The following is a 20,033-nucleotide window of genomic DNA, read 5'->3' on the forward strand; positions in this document are numbered from 1 at the left end:
ATCAAAAAATATGTGGACCAAAAAAAAAAAAAAATAAGTGCAGCCCTGTCACCCACCACATAACTGACCCTAAGGGTAACATATAAGCACAATTTACTTCATTTAAATTTTTGCTGGAATTCTCAATAAAAAACTTTTGGCCCAAGGGTTTCGTTAAAAAAATGCTGATACTCTAGGGCGCCGTGATTCTAAAAAGTTTGGGAACCAATGGTTTAAAGTGTTCGCCATTAGCATCCAGGCCAGCTGTTCAAGCATGTGCAAAGTGAAGGCCAGCTGTTCACCCCCCTAGTCAGCAGCACAATCCAAAATTCAAATAGGGGAGCCACACCAACTGCCAGTGAGGATATAACCAGTGAGGGTGGCAGTTGGTGTGGTTCCCCTATCTGAATTATGGACTGTGCTGCAGCACCACCTCTGGAGCTGCCACTGCTAGTCAGTATATATTCCTGCTTATGACAGCGGTGTTGTGTACTGAGGCGCCCACATTCATCGTGTCTGCGTTATGTGCAGATATGAACCGGTTGCTTGACGTTACACAACTGGATTTCTTCCTATGGGGCATGTTAAGGGAAAGTTTACCTGAACAAGCCACGGACTCTCATGGCACTGAGAGGAAACATTTAGCAAGAAATTGAGACTGTGGGGTATTGTATATTAACTAAAGTGAGAGTTTTTAGAAATGCCCATAGCAACCAGTCAGATTCTACTTAACAGTTATCTAGCACCTTCTAGAAGATAGCTAGAATCTGATTGGTTGCTATAAGCAACATCTCCACCTCTATAGCTGGTTACTCACTGACAGATATATTGGCCGATCAATTGATCGGCCAATATATATGGTGCCCATCAGCCAGTGTGTACCAGCAATATGTCTGAACAACGTTGTTCACAGACATATCACGTCGGCTGTGCTGCACATATATCTGCAGATTTATCTGTCCATCGTGCAGTGTGTACGGGCAGTCTGCCGGTACACATGCAGCAGAGGCCGCGGGGAGGGAGGCGGGATACACCTCCCTGCCAGAAGCTGATGATGGTCGTTCAAGTGTGTATGAATGACCATCATCTGCAGATATATCTGTGCAGTGTATACCCACCTTAAAAACTCTCACTTTAGTAAATATACCCCTGTGACTCCCAATATGTTAAAACCTTCCATAGCATAGAGCAAGGCGTTCAAGCTAGCCTGGTTGCTAATGGTGAACACTTTCAACACTTGCTATGACTTCCTCATGTTTCTCATAGACCAAGGTATGTCCGTCACATTTCACTATATTACGTCAATTATTTTAAAAGTTGTAAGAAAAACTTTGGGGCCAATAGCGAGAGAAACACTCTGTATTGTTAAATTACTTATGTATTCTTGTATCACACATATAGTGATAATATTATGACAAAACTTTTCAAAACAAAGCACTTGTGCGGCCAATACATTTGGTTTGTTTGTGTACAGTATATATAAATACACTTGCAAAGTTTGTAGCTAGTACATAAAGCCCTTGAGATTTAGAGAGTTGTTCTGCACATACAGAATATACAGTGAGTAGGAGAGAGATAACAGCACACACATACGGAAACACTAGAGAAGTTAGCCTGCATTTGTGTACGGACTACTAAAGCCTCCCGCCAGTGATATAATGCTTTATTGTTACTGAGGAGCTTGTCAATTATACTCTGTACGCGCTCTGTTAACATTATTGAAGCCCGCTCCGTTGCTAATTGTAGTTTATGGCTCCGTTCTCTGAGGACACATCTTTACAGTTGTCATTGTTATGATGGGATGGGTACGGGATACCGACGCTCAGGATACCGGCAGTCAGAATCCTGACAGGGTTAGGAAACAGACAATGACGGGTCAGTATTCTAACCCTCCACCTCTCCCTCCCCTCCCCAGGTGCCTAAACCTAACCCTCCCCCTAGTGCCTAACCCTAATGCTAAGCTACTTACCTTCGGTTTTCCGGCGCCGGCAGTCTGAGCACTGGAATCCCCGCGGTCAGGATATTGACCGCATCTCATTATGATGTAGTGTATAGTGTATACTGTTTTACCTAGAACGGTACACAGAACGGTGCTGAATAAGGCTTTCAATCTAGTGTTCTGATGCCCAAACATACATCAGGAGATAAAGTAATGTGTTGAAGATCACAAGGCTTGTACACGAGTGCTGAAATCAAACATTCAGCGCAAGGGAATGGGCGTGTGGAGACACTTTCCCATTGCTTTGCATGAGTGGTTCTCAAACTAGGTCCTCAGGACCCCACACAGTTCATGTTTTCCAGGTCACCTAGCAGGTGCACAGATGTATTTATTACTCACTGACACATTTTAAAAGATCCACAGGTGGAGCTAATTATTTCACTTTCTGTGAGGAGACCTGGAAGAAAACATGTACTGTTTGGGGTCACGAGGACAGGGTTTTAGAACCTGTGCTTTGCATCAATTTCAGTGTTGTCAGGACAGGGTTAACCGAAACCAAGCATTCAATAAACATTACCCAGTGAGCAAAGTTTATGTCCCTCTTGCGACAGTTGCCTGTCACAAGAGGGACATACAGTACATTAATGATACATAATGTTCATACTTTATATGTATATTATGCTGCTGAGTGTTGCAGAATAAATAACATTTTGTTTCTTTATTTTTAATAACTAAATGTTTTTTTTTCACCTTCCATAAGTCCTGATGGCCTGTTGTCTCTATTTACACATCAGGCCACAAAGCGACTATGGCCCTGATTCAGACCCACTCGCAAGCGGGCGCACGTACGTTAGGCGTACGTACAAAAATATTTAAATGCAATGGCTCGCTCGTATTTTCGTTCGCATCTAAAATTCCTCCCTAAACTCTGACGACCCCTCCTCTAACTAACGAGCGTACGAAATAGCGAGCATACATCCCCGAAATGGCTTGAAAGGAACGCACGCACAAGTATAAACAGGAAGTGGCCTTGTCAGATGTCGATTACCTGCTCCTTTATTCTGCCTACCTCCATCAATCGTATCATGCCAATCAATGTATCAATTAGCTTAATTGTTTGTTTTTTTTCAACACAATGCAAGAAACTTTACTCTTGTCCGTGTTTGTGTTTACCCGCAGAATACGTACGGATGAAACATTCGCTTTTATTGTTCAAAAAACATGTGAACCACAATTAAACAATTGTTCTATTGCTGTGGATCCCCGCATATTTCCCTGGGTTCATTTCTTTATTTAAATTTGCTTACGCATGTCACTGCATCAAGCCTATCATAACTCTCCAGAGATTTCTGGCCCTGTCGAACACATGACTCATACACTAACCAATAAAATTGCTCCTGTTAATTTCCAAAATACATTAGCCAATCAGAAAATTTTTACACACTTTATCAAAAATGATTTTTAAGAAAAACACCATTGCCATCATGAGAGCCTCCGCATTCACCAGGCGCGAGCTGCTGGTGCTTAAGGAGGTCATGGATCGCCGGATCACCAGCCAGCCTCCACCCATCACCAACCGGCAGAAGCGCTCCGCGTATGCGGAGGCACGGTCCCGCCTGCGGTCCTTCGGCTCACGCCGCAACATCGGGCAGCTGGAGCGCAGGTGGTCCGACCTGCAACGGCGAACGCCCCGCTTGCTGGCATGCTTTCGCATGCAGATCGAGGAAAGTAAGTGTTATGTATTGTGGTTTTAATGTTTGTGTTTGTGGGGCAAACTGCGTGTGCATGTTTTCCTGTCTGTCCTATTTATTATTTGTACTCATATCTGCGTGTGCATGTTTTCCTGTCTGTCCTATTTATTATTTGTACTCATATCTGCGTGTGCATGTTTTCCTGTCTGTCCTATTTATTATTTGCACTCATATCTGCGTGTGCATGTTTTCCCTCTATTTCTGATTTATTCATTCTACTCCTATTTGGCTTATTTTTTGGGTTGTGTTTTTTTTTTAGTTTTGGTCCCCGGATTTGTCCATAAACTAACCGCAATTTCTTTGACATATTTTAGGGGGACAGCCAAGACTCCGCCGTCACCGTCCGTCCAGACGGCGTTCCCGGCCACTATCCCCAACCCCCAGCCAACACTCCACCCCAAATCTTTCCCCTATTCCCCACTCCTCCCCATCCTTCCCAGACCCTCTCCCGGAAATGTCGGGCCTCCTTCCCCTCCGTCCCACTTCCCCCTCTCCTCCACCCACCCCTCTTCCAATTACCCCCTCCCCGGAGTCCATCATAACTCCTCCCCATTCTTTGGGGAATGACGGATCCTCCGAGGAGGATCATGGAGGCATTTCCGGAGCTCCCGTTTTGGCTCCCGGTATGTTTTTATTTATTTTTTTTTTAAAGCACAAACTGTTTGTATGTAATCATGTGTCGTGCCTTTCTTCGTGTTTTTGTGGCTTGACTTTTGGTGATTTCACAGTTTGCCTTTACCTCTTCCTGGTGATTTCAACATACACATATCACACCTGTGGGAATTTGTACATAGGCCTTGTATTTTTGGCAGCACCCCCTTTTTTTATGTTTTTTTAGGTTTAGGAGTGATTTCGTTGTGTTTTTGTTTTTTTAATGTGGATTCCCTATTGTTGTATTAACCCACACACTTTTATCACCCACAGAGGAACAGAGGCGTCGGCAAGAGGTGGCGGATTGTGTTGGCCAGATGCGCCAACATGTAATTGGCATTCTTGTGGCCCTCGACCGGCTGTCTGGCCTCCTTCGCCAGTAGTTTTTTTATTTTTGTTAACTTTTCAAAATAAATTTTTTCATACAAATATACGTTCTGGCTCATTTTTTAAATCCAAAACCAAGATAGTTTAGCCTGACATAAGTAGACTGTTCCTGCAAGGATTTCCCTTTTTTAAAAGTTAGATTGTGTTTTGTCTTTGTATGTCAAACAGACACAAGAAACACATAACAGTAACAATGTCATTTCCCTTTTTGGGTGTAGTGTCAATTACATATTTCTACATTTTACAGGTTCCTAGTTGGTGCGCAAGCTGCTTAGGCCAATCTTACAAATCCCAAGGTTGGGCCAGGCTTCCTTTTGGTGTGGGTTGGGAAGCTGAAAACATATTTCAGTTTAGCTCAACTGGCGTCAGTACTGGATTACCCCTTAGTCAAATGTAACTTGTGTTAACCTGGTTACACTTGCTGTTAACGTCCCAAAAAAGGAAGACCATTCACTCTCCAAACATTTATTCACAACATAACAGAGAAAACAAAGTGGTCACTCCCAAAAAAAGAACACAGTGATAAATTCAAATACAACACATACTAAGAAATAATTAAATAAAAACAAAAAATCAAGAACTGGTTGACGAAGGACCATGCCAACATGATTCCACAAACATGGCGTTGCGATATGGGTTCCAGAATATATGCCCAAAAGGACCAGATCCAGGTTTGGTAAGGGTAGCAGGAAGTAGTGAGCGTTGGAGTGCCAAAGATTATGTGAACAAACAGAAGATGGTGAGAAAAAAAACACAAAATTAGATGTTCGCAAACAAACACAAACACATTAGGTATAAACACTGTAGTTTTGTTACAACTTACCTAAAAAATCTGGCCACAACATCATCGCGTATGGCCCCCCCACATACTGACCTCCGACCAACCTCGGGGGGGCCATCCTCAGGTAAGGCATCCTCTGGCTGCATTGGGACACCACTCCTTATGGCAATGTTGTGAAATATCCCACACAGGACCACAATTTTAGACACCATATCCGGCACATACATGAGCTCGCCACCAGAGCGGTGGAGGCATCTGAATCGGCCTTTTAAAAGGCCGATACAGCGCTCCACCACTTGCCTGGTGGCTGTAAGTGCGGAATTATACGCACTTTGTGGCCCTGGTGTGGGAGCCAAATAAGGAGTGAGCAGCCAGGACATGCAAGGGTATCCACTGTCTCCTGTGATAAAATATAGACATCAGGAACACTGTGTATCAAGCTTAACATTGTTATGTACTAAAGGTCTCCACTTACCCAGAAGCCACGCATCACCAGCTTGTAGGTTGGTTAATTTCTGCCATATCCCTGATTGCCGGATGACGAAGGAGTCATGAGCACTTCCTGGTAATTTAGCATTCAGGGACAGGATCTGGAGGGAGGCATCACATACCACCATTACATTCAGGGAGTGATAGTGTTTACGGTTTCTAAATATTGCCTCCAGCCGTGCTGGAGGCTGAAGTGGTATGTGAGTACCATCCACAACCCCTATGATGTGTGGGAAGCCAGCTATTTGGTAAAAATTGGCCTTGGCCACACTAAGGGCACCCATATCCAAAGGCATTTTAATAAAATGATGGAGGTGCTTGAAAAGTGCCTCCATCACTGCCCTCAGGATCCGGGAAAAGGAGGATTGGGAGATGCCCGCCACTATTCCCACCGTTGTTTGAAACGATCCTGAGGCACAGAAATGTAACACCGCCATAAATTGCGTCAGTGGTGGTATTGCTGTTGGACTGTCAATTTGCCGCTCAAGATCACTTTCTATTAATGAGAGAGTGTCTATGATGATTTTGGGAGGTAGACGGTAGCGTCTTAAAACCTCATCATCGGGCATTCCAAAAAGGGTGACACGTGTTCGAAATATCTGGGGCCTTGCATGCCTACGATGCCTACGCCTGGGACGAGTTTGAGGTTGGTCGTCTTCCGGGAGCAGGGCCAGAACAATTCGCCCCAGATCTACCTGAAATTCAAAGTTTACAATGTAAGGCTTTTGAGCCACCCCAAAAGTAACATAAAACAACTTAGCTTTATGATACCATCCATAGCTGCTTACATGCCGGGGTATTGTCATGATACGTATAAACTGTAAAAAAGCCAAAAATGAGACATCAAAAATTTAGAGGGTGATTTTATGTTTGTCAAATTGGTGCAAGCCAACACATAAAATAGGCGAAACACACATTTGGCCATCGATGAAAATGACATTGCACACCGTACGTCAAATAGGGGTCAAATGGACCCCAAAAATGGAAAAGGGAAAAGCAAAACTGGTTTACATGATGAATAAGCCTCGAAAAATGCGTTAATTATTTCGCAAATGCAAGTCACTACACCAACAGTCAAAAATGCGTTAATTATTTCGCAAATGCAAGTCACTACACCAACAGTCAAAAATGCGTTAATTAGTTCTCAAATGCAAGTCACTACACCAACAGTCAAAAATGCGTTAATTATTTCGCAAATGCAAGTCACTACACCAACAGTCAAAAATGCGTTAATTATTTCGCAAATGCAAGTCACTACACCAACAGTCAAAAATGCGTTAATTAGTTCTCAAATGCAAGTCACTACACCAACAGTCAAAAATGCGTTAATTATTTCGCAAATGCAAGTCACTACACCAACAGTCAAAAATGCGTTAATTATTTCGCAAATGCAAGTCACTACACCAACAGTCAAAAATGCGTTAATTAGTTCGCAAATGCAAGTCACTACACCAACAGTCAAAAATGCGTTAATTAGTTCGCAAATGCAAGAAAAATAATGGACTTACCAAAATCGAATATATAAGATTTCCCTCAAAAAGGTCTTTGGGTCCGAAAGCCAAAACAAACTAAAATAGATGAAATTAGTGTTAAAAAAAAAATATCAAACAAAAAACCAGAAGTAGACACCAATTGGCCACAAATTAGACTGCACAAAACTTACCAAATCAGGAAACGATGGCAAAAAATAAACCAAAAAAATGCGAACGGAAAACCAAAACAACTGTAGCAAACCAAAAAAAATACAAACACCGCCAAATCCTCCAACCGCAAACAACCAAATCCAACCAACTTAACCGCCAACAATCCAACAACGCAACCTCGACTCCACACACACCAAGCCATAAATAGTGTTTATTTTCCCGCACAAATTAAGGATGAATCATAGGGACGCACAATCAATGATGCGGCCGCAAACTAAGGACGCATGTATAAATACGTCACGAAATCACATTTAATTTCTGGTTGATTTCATTCTGGAAGCAGAGACATGGCTTCAGACCAGGGAAACAATGGCCAAAATTCCGGCGGTAAGGCCTTCATGCATTTTGTCTCAATGATTCTTTAAAAACATAATATTGTGCAAGTTGTGAAGTGGCTAAATCTGCATATTTACCCAAATAGGTGAGGAGGATGACATGGAAGAGACTGCTGGCCCCAGTCAACCCGCCAAAGCTGCCAAAAAAAAAAGGCAGCCACATTTCACAAGCAAGGAGATGGAGGTTTTGATCCAGAAGTGCGTTGACATCCTGCCCCAGGCAGCCAGGAATATGAGCCAAAGCCAGAAGTGGAGAATGTGGGAGGAGGTCGCCGTTGCTGTCAATAGGGTGGGTGATTATGTCCGTCTAGCCCGGGATGTCAAACGGCGGTAAGTAAACACTTTCCCATCCTATAAACAAACCCCATTGTAAAAAAAAGGATAATGGTTCCAATTTCATTCCACAGATGGGCAGACTTCAAATATCGTCTCAAGCAAAAACTTGCCGACAGGGCTAGGCATGCAAGGGGGACAGGTGGGGGTCCCACCCCTGTGTCATTGGAGTTGACAGACTTAGAAGAGCTGGCACAGGGGTGTGTGCAGGCTGTGGAGGTGTTTGGCGTGTCCAACATGGATACGGACATGCCAGACTTTGCGGCTCCTCATGTTGGCCAAGGTAAGTCTTGTGATGTCTAATGTGAGTCTTTTCGCATTTTTCCTAACAGAGACAGAGGCGGATGAGTCTGCTCCAGAGGGGAGCCTTGGCCGCAGAATTTCTGCTGGCTCTGCAGGGGAGGAACCAGTACATCCGGCTGAGGACCCTGCAGAAGCCAGTCCAGGGCGTGCCCCCTCGCAGGCAGTGGGCCTCCTCACAGAACTCAATTTTAAATCGGATTTCCATACGGAGATTCTGCAGAGGATGGACGCCAGTCTGATACGGGTGGCTGAGGCCCTGGAGCAAAATGCTGCGGCCAACGTGACCATTGCTCAGGCCCTGGCGGAAAATACCAGGGCCAACATCCGCATCACCGATGCCCTGGAGCAGCTCGTTCGCCAGCACATGGTGGAGCCGACCTCCCTTCCTGCCGGAACATCCGGATCCTCCACCTCTGGCACAACATCAGCCAATCCTCCAAATGTGCCTATCCCTGTGCCTAGTCCAGAGGCCACAACATCTGCCTCTGGACAGGCCAGCCCGATGGCATCCCGGACCCGGTCTGGCGCCCACCCTCACCCAGCCAAACGGGCGAGAAAACGGTGACAGCAATGGCGACTTTTCCCACACTCCTTCTGTGCTTGGCTCATATTCCTTTCTGGTCAAAACTTCCCTCTCCTTTCTTGTGAAATGTTTTTAATTTTGGTATTTACGTTTATGTTACCAGTTATGGCTTTTTTTTTTTTTTTAACAAATATCTTTGCCACAAAAAAAAGGCAACAAAATATTAGGCCAATTTGTTTGTGTTTAAACAATAAATTTAAAACAAAAAACTGACATTGTATTGTGACATTATTGTACAAATGGGTTACATTTAATCCTGGCCCTAAAGGCAAAAACTGACCCTCTTAAAAAAAAAAAAAGGCCTCTTTAAGGAACGTTTAAAAAATCACATAGCGATGCAAATTCCACAGTAAACCAAAAAAAAAGGGGAGCTAATTAAAACATGATGACATTATTGTTACAATAGGCCATAACCAACAAATTGTGGCCAAAATAAAACACCAAAAATGTACGCTAATTGATTGTGTAATCATGACATTAGCAGCTCTGATTTCCACCTGCGTACGCTTTTGTGCTATCCCAATAAACTGCTTTCCAAACACATACCAAGCCGGTTTTCAATCCAACACTAATTACTTTACTGACCAGCCGCGATTAATCACAGCACCATCGTTGAGTCCCGGGACGGAGGAGAAGGCCATCGCCAATGTGGTCGAGTAATCCTGACCCTAAGCTGTGCGAGCATTTTGAAGGGAAAGCGGATGTTCCAGTGACGTATGAGACGGTCCGAACACATTTGACGTTCGCATCTGCTAATGTATGTACGCCCCAAAAACGCCTCGCCACGCCTGCGTTTTTTCATCTCCACCCCCGTCAACACCCAAAAACGCCCTGTTCTGTCAATCACATTTGACATGTCACTTCCTGTACGCTATTTTAGGAACGAGAGAAAAAAAGCTCGCAATCTGCCGTACGCACATGCGCAGTGTAACACCGACGCATGCGCGGTTAGTCAACATCGGAACGCAACGAGCGTACTGTTGTTAACGTGCGGCTCTGAATGAGGGCCAATATCTGTATGTATAATCAGGGTACTTTTATTTATTTTTAACCAACCTCCTTACAGGCACTTATATTATTTCCTACAATAATTAACATTATTAAATGATTTTAAATGTTTCGGCAATTACACAGCTCCCATAACCACCAGACACTAGTCCACTGGGATCCCTGGTGTTTGTGTAGTGCTGCTGGCTCAGGACCACAGCTCAGGAGCTACAGAGAGGAGATAACTATAGCATTGATGGAAATTATTTCAGAAATGAATTAAATAAGCATATGAAGGCTTGTCCAGAGTGTGGAAGCGACTATAAATCTTATATCCACTTGTAACTGGCACTTTTATTCACGGGACAAAAAGCACTTGTATGTTGAGCAAAGTGTGTAAAGAAACTGGCTACTCAGAGCGCACTTGGAAGGAGCAATATACTGCATGTCCAATTAATACTACACAACTCCACCAACTCTGCTAGTGGCAAAATTAAGTCCTTTTACTGAGTAGAAATGGCCATTCATCCCGCTACATAGCAATCCGCACTCTCTAACACGTTCATTTTAATAATCTTGCTAGAAAAAACGATAAAGAACACTGTGCCACCTCCATACAATGCACGCAATGTTCTCACTCCGCTAATTGCCTCCCATTGTCCAGTGAAACATCAAACACAGCTGCCTTGTTCCATACACCCAAGGGCTTTGGCAGAAATCTAGGCGCTCCTGCATGAAGTGAGGTGCACACCTCTAGCAATGAGGAATCTGTGCTGTGCCCCGGCCTGATATGTGCTTTGTAAGTTGCCTGCACTCGGTCATGCTGCTCCAGGTGTAAAAGCGAGTAGCACAAGGTAATAGGGAGTCCAGCATGGAGGATCGTTCAGAATGGAGGTATTAGTGAGATCAGCATGGAGAACAGCGGTCGTAGATGAGACACATGCACTGTACAAGTTTGATGTAAAGGTGAACAATCATTCATACAGACAAGGTTAGTAAGATTAAGCAAAGTATTGTAAAACAGTCACTATACTGTAACTTGTAAGGTAGATCATTTATTTTTCACTTACTTGAAATGACAGCTGGTTGCCTGTACTTGGGATGATACCGGTCCTGAAACTTCTAATGATAAAAACATACATTTTTCACCTAGTGAATGGATATACGATTTCTACGCCAATACATGTTCTAGGAATATAAATGCTGCAGCATGTTCCATGATTAAATATGGCAATGATCCATCTTCTACTGTATGTATAGGACAAAGAGCCAATCACTACTGGGATTATGTCACATGGTCAGAACACGGGCGGAGCAACTGAGATTGCAGCAGCCGCATTTGAGAAGGAGCCACCGATACACAGGAAGCCTAACCGCGACCTCAGATGCAGTGTCACCACTTCCCCTAGCTGCCTGGGTACTCCACTGTATCGCACGCTTACCTCGTATAGTAACACTGTTAGTAACGCTAAATAATCTATAAACCGGAATCAGGAAAAGAGCATCTAAACAATGTCATGATTTGTGGTATTGTAATATGTCCTTCTCAAACGTGTGACATCAAAACTAATAAATTACTAAACAAAACAAAACAAAATTATAAAAAAAAAAAACTGTTGTACAATAAAAGAACAACTGTAATTCTTATGTAGTGGAAGCTACTCCCATCTCAGATTGTCAACAGGTTCAGAATATGGACATAAATGTTGACATTCACAATGCTGACACAGGACTTTATGATTAGGGTTAGGCCGCATTTACTGTTAGCAAACAGTTGACATCCACAATGTCGACGCTGTGAACGCCAGCATGTTTAAGGTCGACATTCTGAATGTCAACATTCAGACCATGTCAACATTATGCTGTCGACATTCTAAATATCAACATTATACCACAGCCCTGCTGCCTTATTACTCCATTATTATATCTTACCATAGATCAATTAACTTCCATTATTCCTACAAATATGTCCTCACTCGTCTTTTCTGCAATCGTGTCAAACAGCCCCTCTTGACGCCTGGTCCCGTGGGACTTTGCTAGCGCTGGATGTCATTTTTGCTTCTTTTTTTGCCGAAAATACGTCTAAGTCGCAATGAGATGCACCAGCAGACTGTGCTGATTAATGTGATGTGTGACACTTGTATATCTGTGTGTGCGACTGAGTCCCTCAATCAACATAAGTAGTGCTATGATGCAGCGGCCGCAGATTTTTCCATGCCAAGTTCCGTTTAAGGTGCATACACACTGGGCGATAAAGTGGACGACTGAACGATATCGTTATCGTTTAGTTGTCCACTTTATCGTCCATTTTTAACCCCAAAAAGATGAACCGTAACGACGACGCGCGTTCCCGCGGGTCGTTCGTCATTATCATTCATCGGGCTGACATGCAGGCCAACCTGACGATCTCGGGAGGGAGTCCAGCATGTCAGGGAATGGGGGAGAGAGCTCGGCGCTGAACGATATCGTAATGATATCGTTCAGCGGCTGTGCTCAATGTCATGAACGACATTGAGCACAGCCTGCCGGGGACAACACTACACGATATCGCTCAGGGAGCATATCGTGTAGTGTGTACCCACCATTACAGTCTCAGTCGCACACAGATGACGGCTCACTCATACCAGGCATACCGCGCTTCATGGCGTATTGAGGCTAGATGAGCAGGGACACATCTGTAGGTCAGGATACATAACCTGAAACACCTTTTATAACTAGTAAATGAATCTAAGTCGCTCGCAACGTTCTGTGCGTTTTCGCTACTTGCATTTCACTTTGAAAGCTCGTTGGTCTTTTTAAGTAAAAAACACTGGGGGAAACAAGTGGTGTTGTACATCGCAAACCTATCAGATTCTAATAAAATATAATACACCACATCTCCTGCAGTGACTGCAGCACAGATTGTAATGAATAAACAGTTCATAGATTAATTCACGTTTAATATTAAATTAATCCCAAAAACATGGCCTGTTGCAGCTAGTGTTCTGGTGATGAGATAATTATTAGTCATAACATATTGTTTTCAATGGTTAAATTAGTCCTGTTACAATTCCCAGCCATAAGGGACTGTGCAATAATGTTGGCCACTAAGCTGCATTACAGGCCAGTCATTAAGGTGCTTTCTAATATGTGATCAGTAGCGCTGTTGTACTATTCCTTAGGGGAAGCTAAGTCTATACAGATTCCCCAAGGTGAGGTACAGTAAACTGGTAACCCCAAATTACACAACGTCATCTATGAAACAGGTTCTGAGAATCACTGTATGGTCTGTTGCGTTAATAATATGCTACATCTATTGTTTGACTTTGCTGTGTTTGTCAGGATCTTGAGGTTCATGGCAGGTAACGGGCAGGAGATAAAAAGGTGCATTAGACCAGAAACAGGATATACTAAGCCATACTAAGTTATGTACTAAATATCTGGCACATATCAAATGAGAGTGTCAAAAGCCGGATGCAGTGATTTAGTGACATCATTGGGTCTCACGAACAAAGGCTCAGGCACAAGTGTCATTGGCTCCTTGTCAAATAAATAGGATGCATTCCCTTAAATGTAAGTTCAACCAACATTTGTGTAGGTAATACACTTTAGCAAACTGAGTAGTCGGTGAGTATATCAGCTCAGGAATTTAACTTGAAAAGTCAGCAATTTAAAAGTTCTAATAGTTTTATAGAATAAACACAATTTCTAAAAAAAAAAAAAAAAAAACATTTTATTGTTATTATTTTTCATATATTTAATCTTATGACAGATCTAGGATATGAGAATTTCCCATAAATTGAAAGTGAATTACTAATGCATATAAAAAGTAAGTCCCCATATCACGCCGATATAATGATATAATGGTTGTCCCACACCCAGTCCTACTAGCATTTTCTGGGTGCTTTGGTGAAACACTTAACTTATCCAGGCTGAAAAGTTTAGCGCGGTCTAATTCCAAGTGGGTCTATAGTCTGTGTTTAGGAGATAAATCCGTGGCTAGGGCGCCCTAAACACAGTTTGGGTGCCCCACTGCTAAACCCAGTCTAATAGGGCGTGAAGATTACGATAATTAATGGGCGCCCAGAACAAATGAATTGCAGCACAGGGTGCCCATTAATTACTGCCACTCCTACAACAATTGAATCGCCCCCAGTGACTAGTGACCTGTATGGAAGCAGAGATCTCCAGCTACTGCAATCTGGATGATAGTGGAAGGGGTATTTTTAATAGTTTGGGGGAGAGGGAGGATTAACGTTAAAATATTAATAATGCTGGAGATTTAAGCAAAGGGTGTATGAAATTAGTGTATAATTATATATAAGTAATATAGTCACCTTTGTACATGCTGGGGCTGCATCCTTGCAGACCTTGTGTATGTTCACATTGCAATCTAAAATAAAGAACGTAACTATTAAAAGAATATAAATATAACAAAAATGTACACAAACAAAAATGACAATAGTGGGTAGCAATGAGAGTATGTGTTGGACATAATGTGTATTAACGTTGATGTGGCTTTCTATACATTAGTAAGCAGCATCATATCCAGTAAATAACACGTACTTGTATGGGAATCATACAGAGCTGATATAGAAACCAGGCTAAAGGGCTTATTCAGTGTCGCACGCAAAGTGGCTGTAGTTGCGGGAAGCCAGGAAAGCCAAAATTTACTACCTTATGCTAATGCAGGGGATCATGCGTGTGCATGAGGGAACCTGTGCCACCCATATTAGTACCTGCACTTGCACCAGCCCCATGCTTTGTGCAAGAGATAGGTCTGAAATAGGATCCATTCCTTGTACATATAAGCACAACTTTGAATCATACAGAGCTTTAGATAAACGCCCACAAGTCAGAGTGGTTCCGTGCAATCACATTGACACCGCCCAGAAATTGCCCTATTTCACAGAAAGATAGTTCTTAAAGCTGGGCATCCACTATACAATTTCCAACCTGTCCAACCTGGCTGGTTGGAATGAAAACCAGGTAATATATGGGAGCAAATGACAATCATCCATTTGTTCACAAACACTGGAAAATAGCCAAAAATGGTTGTTCAGACAAATTGGTTAAAACACATAAATGTAACCAATTTGAAAAAAAGGACAAAAAAAAATTGTTCAGTGTTTAAAACCATATGATCGATTGTCATTTGCTCCCATACATTACCAGGTTTTCATTCCAACCAGCCAGATTGGACAGATAGCTGACAGAAAATTGTATAGTGGATGCACAGCTTAAGACTCCGCATAGGATAGACATACGCAAATATGCGTAAACTGGCTTCTGCGCATGCGCTCTATGCAAAAACTCGCCTTTGGCGCCTGTGAACCAAGGTCCATGCGGCTCAGCTCCTCCACAATGAGCCTGAATACATTAAACATACACGAAGTCACGCCATGCAACGCGGGAGCTCAGACTGACTGTTATTTTTACCTTCAAATGCGTCTTATTAGCACAGCAATGCGAACAGATAGCACAAGCAGCTTCTGCTGATTACAATGATATGCAGCATGCCCGTGTTCTGTGTGCGTCTGCGGGTGTATCTGCACGCAAAGCGCTACGTTACAGTGTTACAGCCGCTGACACTGTAATGTAGCATTTCCCATGCAGATACACCCGCAGTCACACATAGAATATAGACATGCTGCATATCATTGCAATCAGTAGCAGCTGCTTGTGCTATCTATTCACATCATTGTGCGAATACTACGCATTCAAATGTAAAATGATGCACGCCACGGTATGGCGCGACTAGAAGGGCCAGGAGGCTAGATGTATGTGGACACATCTGTAGTGCACTAAAAGAGATGTGTGTACAAATCACAAGCCACGTCCATTATTTACTATTGCTGGCATTTTATCAGATCCAAGCAATCTTATTAAACACATGAAATGACGGGACAGTTTCCTTGTTTTAAGATCACCCATTGTAACTACAAGGGCCAGCATACAGTGATAGAGAGACCCTATTAGTAAAATGTCACGGTCATGCAGCAATCTAGCATTAAAGTTATTGGGGAACGCTGTGGGGTTGCACCACAGAGATTCTACTGTTAAAGTACCACATGCAACACTGACAGGGGAAAAGCAATTTCCATTCTCTTCACTGGTACACTTATACCCCTTTCACACAGAAAACTAAATTAGTAAAAAGCAGGGTCCTAGACCGGGCATTCTCGACATGAGTTGACCCTTTCACACGAAAAATCCTGTGTTGATCTGCAAATTACTGGGTAAAAGTGCTTTACCCGGTAATTTAGTTTTCTGTGTGAAAAGGGGGGCAAGCATCTAATACCCCTTTTACACCAACCGAATAACCCGGGTTATTGCCGGGTCGATGCTCTGTGTGAACGGCTCCCAGAAAAATTTCCCGGGTTGATTTACCTGGGAATCTTACTCGGGTTGAGAGCAGGGTTGAACACGGGTTGTTCTCGTGTCATGCGGCAGTGTGAACGGGTGCTACCCTGCTTATTTGACCCGGCTAGCTCTGAAAGATGCTGATTGGAGCTTCTGGGGCACTGGCAGATGATGTAATTTGTCAGTGCCCTGCAGAGAGATGCACATGAAGCCATCGCTTGCCTGCCTAACCTCCTACACCACAGCAGCCTGACCAGCAGCCACAAATGCAGGCAGGCACACAGCCTGTCATAGCCAGAACTGCAGCCTGTACCACAGCCTGACCAGTAGCCACAAACGCAGGCTGATACACAGCCTGCCACAGCCAGAACAGCAACCTGTAGCAATGCTGTAAGCAGTCCCCACCCCTCTCTTTTGTTGCCTTTTGTGACCATCTTTGTCAGACCTTAAAACAGACCATTTTTAATGACTTCTATAGAGAAAAGCAGGGATTACCCGGGTTCAGTGTGAACGGGGCAAACCCGGAATAACCCGGGTCAAGTTGCAGTGTAAACGGGGTCTGAAGCAGAGTTCGACCCGGGATTGACCAGTGTTCAAATTCCAGGGTCGGACCCGGGATTTTGGTGTAAAAGGGGTATAAGTGACAGGTAGAAGCCGGGATATTTCACACATTGTGTGTGAAAGCGGTATGACTGAAAGCAGCTGTGTTCTAAAACGCTCATCTGGCAGTCACTCAAGATTTATAATGATGGTAGATTAAAAGTCACCAGGTCAAATTCTAAATGTTACACGGCCGGTGTGCAGCACCTGATATTCTAAGCTGTGGTTACATATATCAGAGTCCACAGACAAGTGTGTCATTGGTAATGTACCCATCAATATGTAAACGCCAGTCCCTGGCTGGCTGAGGGTACACCCTCCTCCTGGGCCTAGTTATACACATCTCCGTTCTCACTGTGTGCGAGTGCCATGAAGCTAAAAGACTTCTAATCTTTGAGATCATGTTTGGATACATTTTGTGTTACTTTACCACATGGATGGGGAACCTCAGGTCCAGGGGCCATATAAGGCCTGCGGAATCATTTAGTCTGGCCCTCAGAGCTTTTTTCTGCTAACCTCATCTGGCTAGCAGGGTGCCTAGAATGGCACCCTGCAGTCAGAATCTATGCAGCAGTGCAGTCTGGAGCGTCCTTAGGACGCTTGAGACGGTCACACCACTGCCCTTACATCTCCCCGGAGCATCCTCAGGATACTCAGGGCATTGCTGTAATCACTGGTGATTGTGGCCATGCCCCGTGTGACATCACACGGAGGGGCGTGGCCTGTATCAGGCCCGCGAATAATGTTATATATATCAAAAAGGCCCTCGGCAGAAAAATGGTTCTCCATCCCTGCTTTACCACAATGTTTTGAGAAAAAAAAATAAAAGTTTTAGATCCTCATGAATCATTTAATTTGAAAACAGATAAAAGAAAGTTGAAGGATAGAACTTAATGGGTGAAAAAGACTTTACAAAATGATGTTGTGCTGTAAACGCTTCTCGATAGGTCCCTGAAGTGCATTCTTCCCAGTGTCACTAAATAATCCCAGGGGATGGGCCATCTTCCATAGGTGGCATGTGACATGGCATCTCTTCTCTCTTACACTAAGTACCATAAACATTTATGGATCAATGGAGTGCAATGTAGAGAAAAAAAAAAGTATATATTGTCATTTTCAAGCATTTAAAATCTACCAGCAGGTTATATAGCACTAATTCAGGCTTGATTGACCCTTCAATCATTGGCTTGCATCTATAAAAAATAGCTTCACCATCACGTGCTGGTACTTACTGGAGCACTGTAGGGACTCTTTCCCAAGGAGAGCTCGATCACACACCAGACACGATACCACACCCGAGAACGTGCCCACTACAAACTGGTGTCTGTTCACCTTCTCCTTCACATCCTTGTTTTTGGTCTTCATGAGAATGTGCACAGGAAAGATAAAGATTATTTAGACTCTATACAATCTTATTTATTACACAAGTCAGCAAATGCAGTCATCCAATTCAGAGCTCCCAACAAAAAACACACATGTATTAGGATTAATAACGAGCATTCTTATGGAATGAGGAGGAAGATGGGTCAGAATAAGAATGAAGATCTCTGGGAATGTATGGTCTTCAGGGAAAGGCCATCTTGCATTGCTGCTTTGAAAAGACAAACAAGAACAATTTGTCTCCTCTTTTGTTACGTTGAATATTTCAAAGCATAATGAGCCTAAAAAATTATCCATCAGGTGCGAATGGGGTGCACGGAAATTCAAAGTTCTCCTGTGTTTTAACCAACTTTTTTGCTAGTTCCGGTTTACAGCTCATCTATCACTCACATTAAAGTATTTTTATTTAGGGTTTTTTTTATTAGGGGGTTATTGGTTTATTGATTCCTGAGGTAAGGGAGGGCCAGCGGTGCCCATTTATCTGCCAAGCTGGCCCTTGCATTGCCCCTCGCATCCATTTAGCTTGTTTTCCTTTGCATTCTTTCCCCTCACCCACGTCTTTAATAACTGAATGCCGGGTACAACCATATTGTGCTGTATGCTATGGCATTACAGTGTTCTCCCCAGAAAATGTTTCCAGCCGGGTGGCATCAAGAAGTAGCAGGGTGGGGGCCTTAATAATAGCAATAATAAAATGTTTTAAACCCTGACCTTATAATGATTTAGACTTGAAATAACATTGTATATATTCATTCTCCTCTTCTTATATGAAGCCCAGTCATCTGATTATGAAAAAGCTGCAAAGTCTGTAGGATCTGGTCCTTTTTATACTGTCCTTACTTGCAGGCTCCCAAAGTGCCAGGTGGTAGGCCGATTCGTGCTGGGTGGTGAACCCGCAAAAAACAGCCTGGGGAGAACACTGCATTATGACAAAACAAAAAAATCATTGTACCAAACAGTATACATTTACTGTATATTTCTAAGTATCTTTGGTTTGCATTGCACCCACAAAACCCCTTTTTTTTTGCTCAGTCCGTTGTGGTGTGTATTATGTGCATTGACATCATTTAAAACTTTCATTCATCATCTTATTTAGAGTGCACTGTAAATGCAGTGAGATGAGGTGAAACCGGATTTTCAGGTTTGAGTGGATCATCATATATTCTGGTCTCGTTACAAATGCAGGTTTAAAAAAAAGATAAAAAATTTATATAATTCTGTTTTTATTTGCATTTTAACATGCCACAAAAAAAAACGACATTGCAAATGCCAGTGTGTGGACCTAAAGGATGTTTGATAAAAAAACGTCTAATTTTCAAGGATGACCCACCGTGGCCGCTAGATAAAAAGGGTAATTAGTTTGGTAATGAACCAAAAAAAAATATGAGATATGGTAAGAACTTACCCTTGTTATCTCTATTTCTACGAAGTCCATAGGGTTCCACAGGATACCTTGGGGTATAGGTGTGACGTCAGTCGCAGGGCACCAA

General features: G+C 43.0%; 1 protein-coding gene across 3 annotated transcripts in view; it reads right to left on the minus strand.

Moving 5' to 3' along the window:
• ARHGEF28 (Rho guanine nucleotide exchange factor 28) overlaps positions 1–20,033 on the minus strand; it is a 287,796-nt gene that overhangs the window by 64,933 nt on the left and 202,830 nt on the right. For 2 of the 3 annotated variants that reach the window (XM_088443750.1, XM_088443752.1), the window contains 3 exons: positions 18,396–18,522; positions 14,538–14,593; positions 11,292–11,343 (listed from right to left, as the gene is read on the minus strand). In XM_088443750.1, the coding sequence (XP_088299876.1) occupies positions 11,292–11,343; positions 14,538–14,593; positions 18,396–18,522 (235 nt within the window). The remainder of the gene's footprint in view (positions 1–11,291; positions 11,344–14,537; positions 14,594–18,395; positions 18,523–20,033) is intronic. The other variant, XM_088443751.1, reaches the window with a different exon arrangement.

Source organism: Taudactylus pleione, unplaced genomic scaffold (genome assembly GCF_031769625.1).
Source record: "Taudactylus pleione unplaced genomic scaffold, aTauple2 ptg000333l, whole genome shotgun sequence".
Lineage (NCBI taxonomy): Eukaryota > Metazoa > Chordata > Amphibia > Anura > Myobatrachidae > Taudactylus > Taudactylus pleione.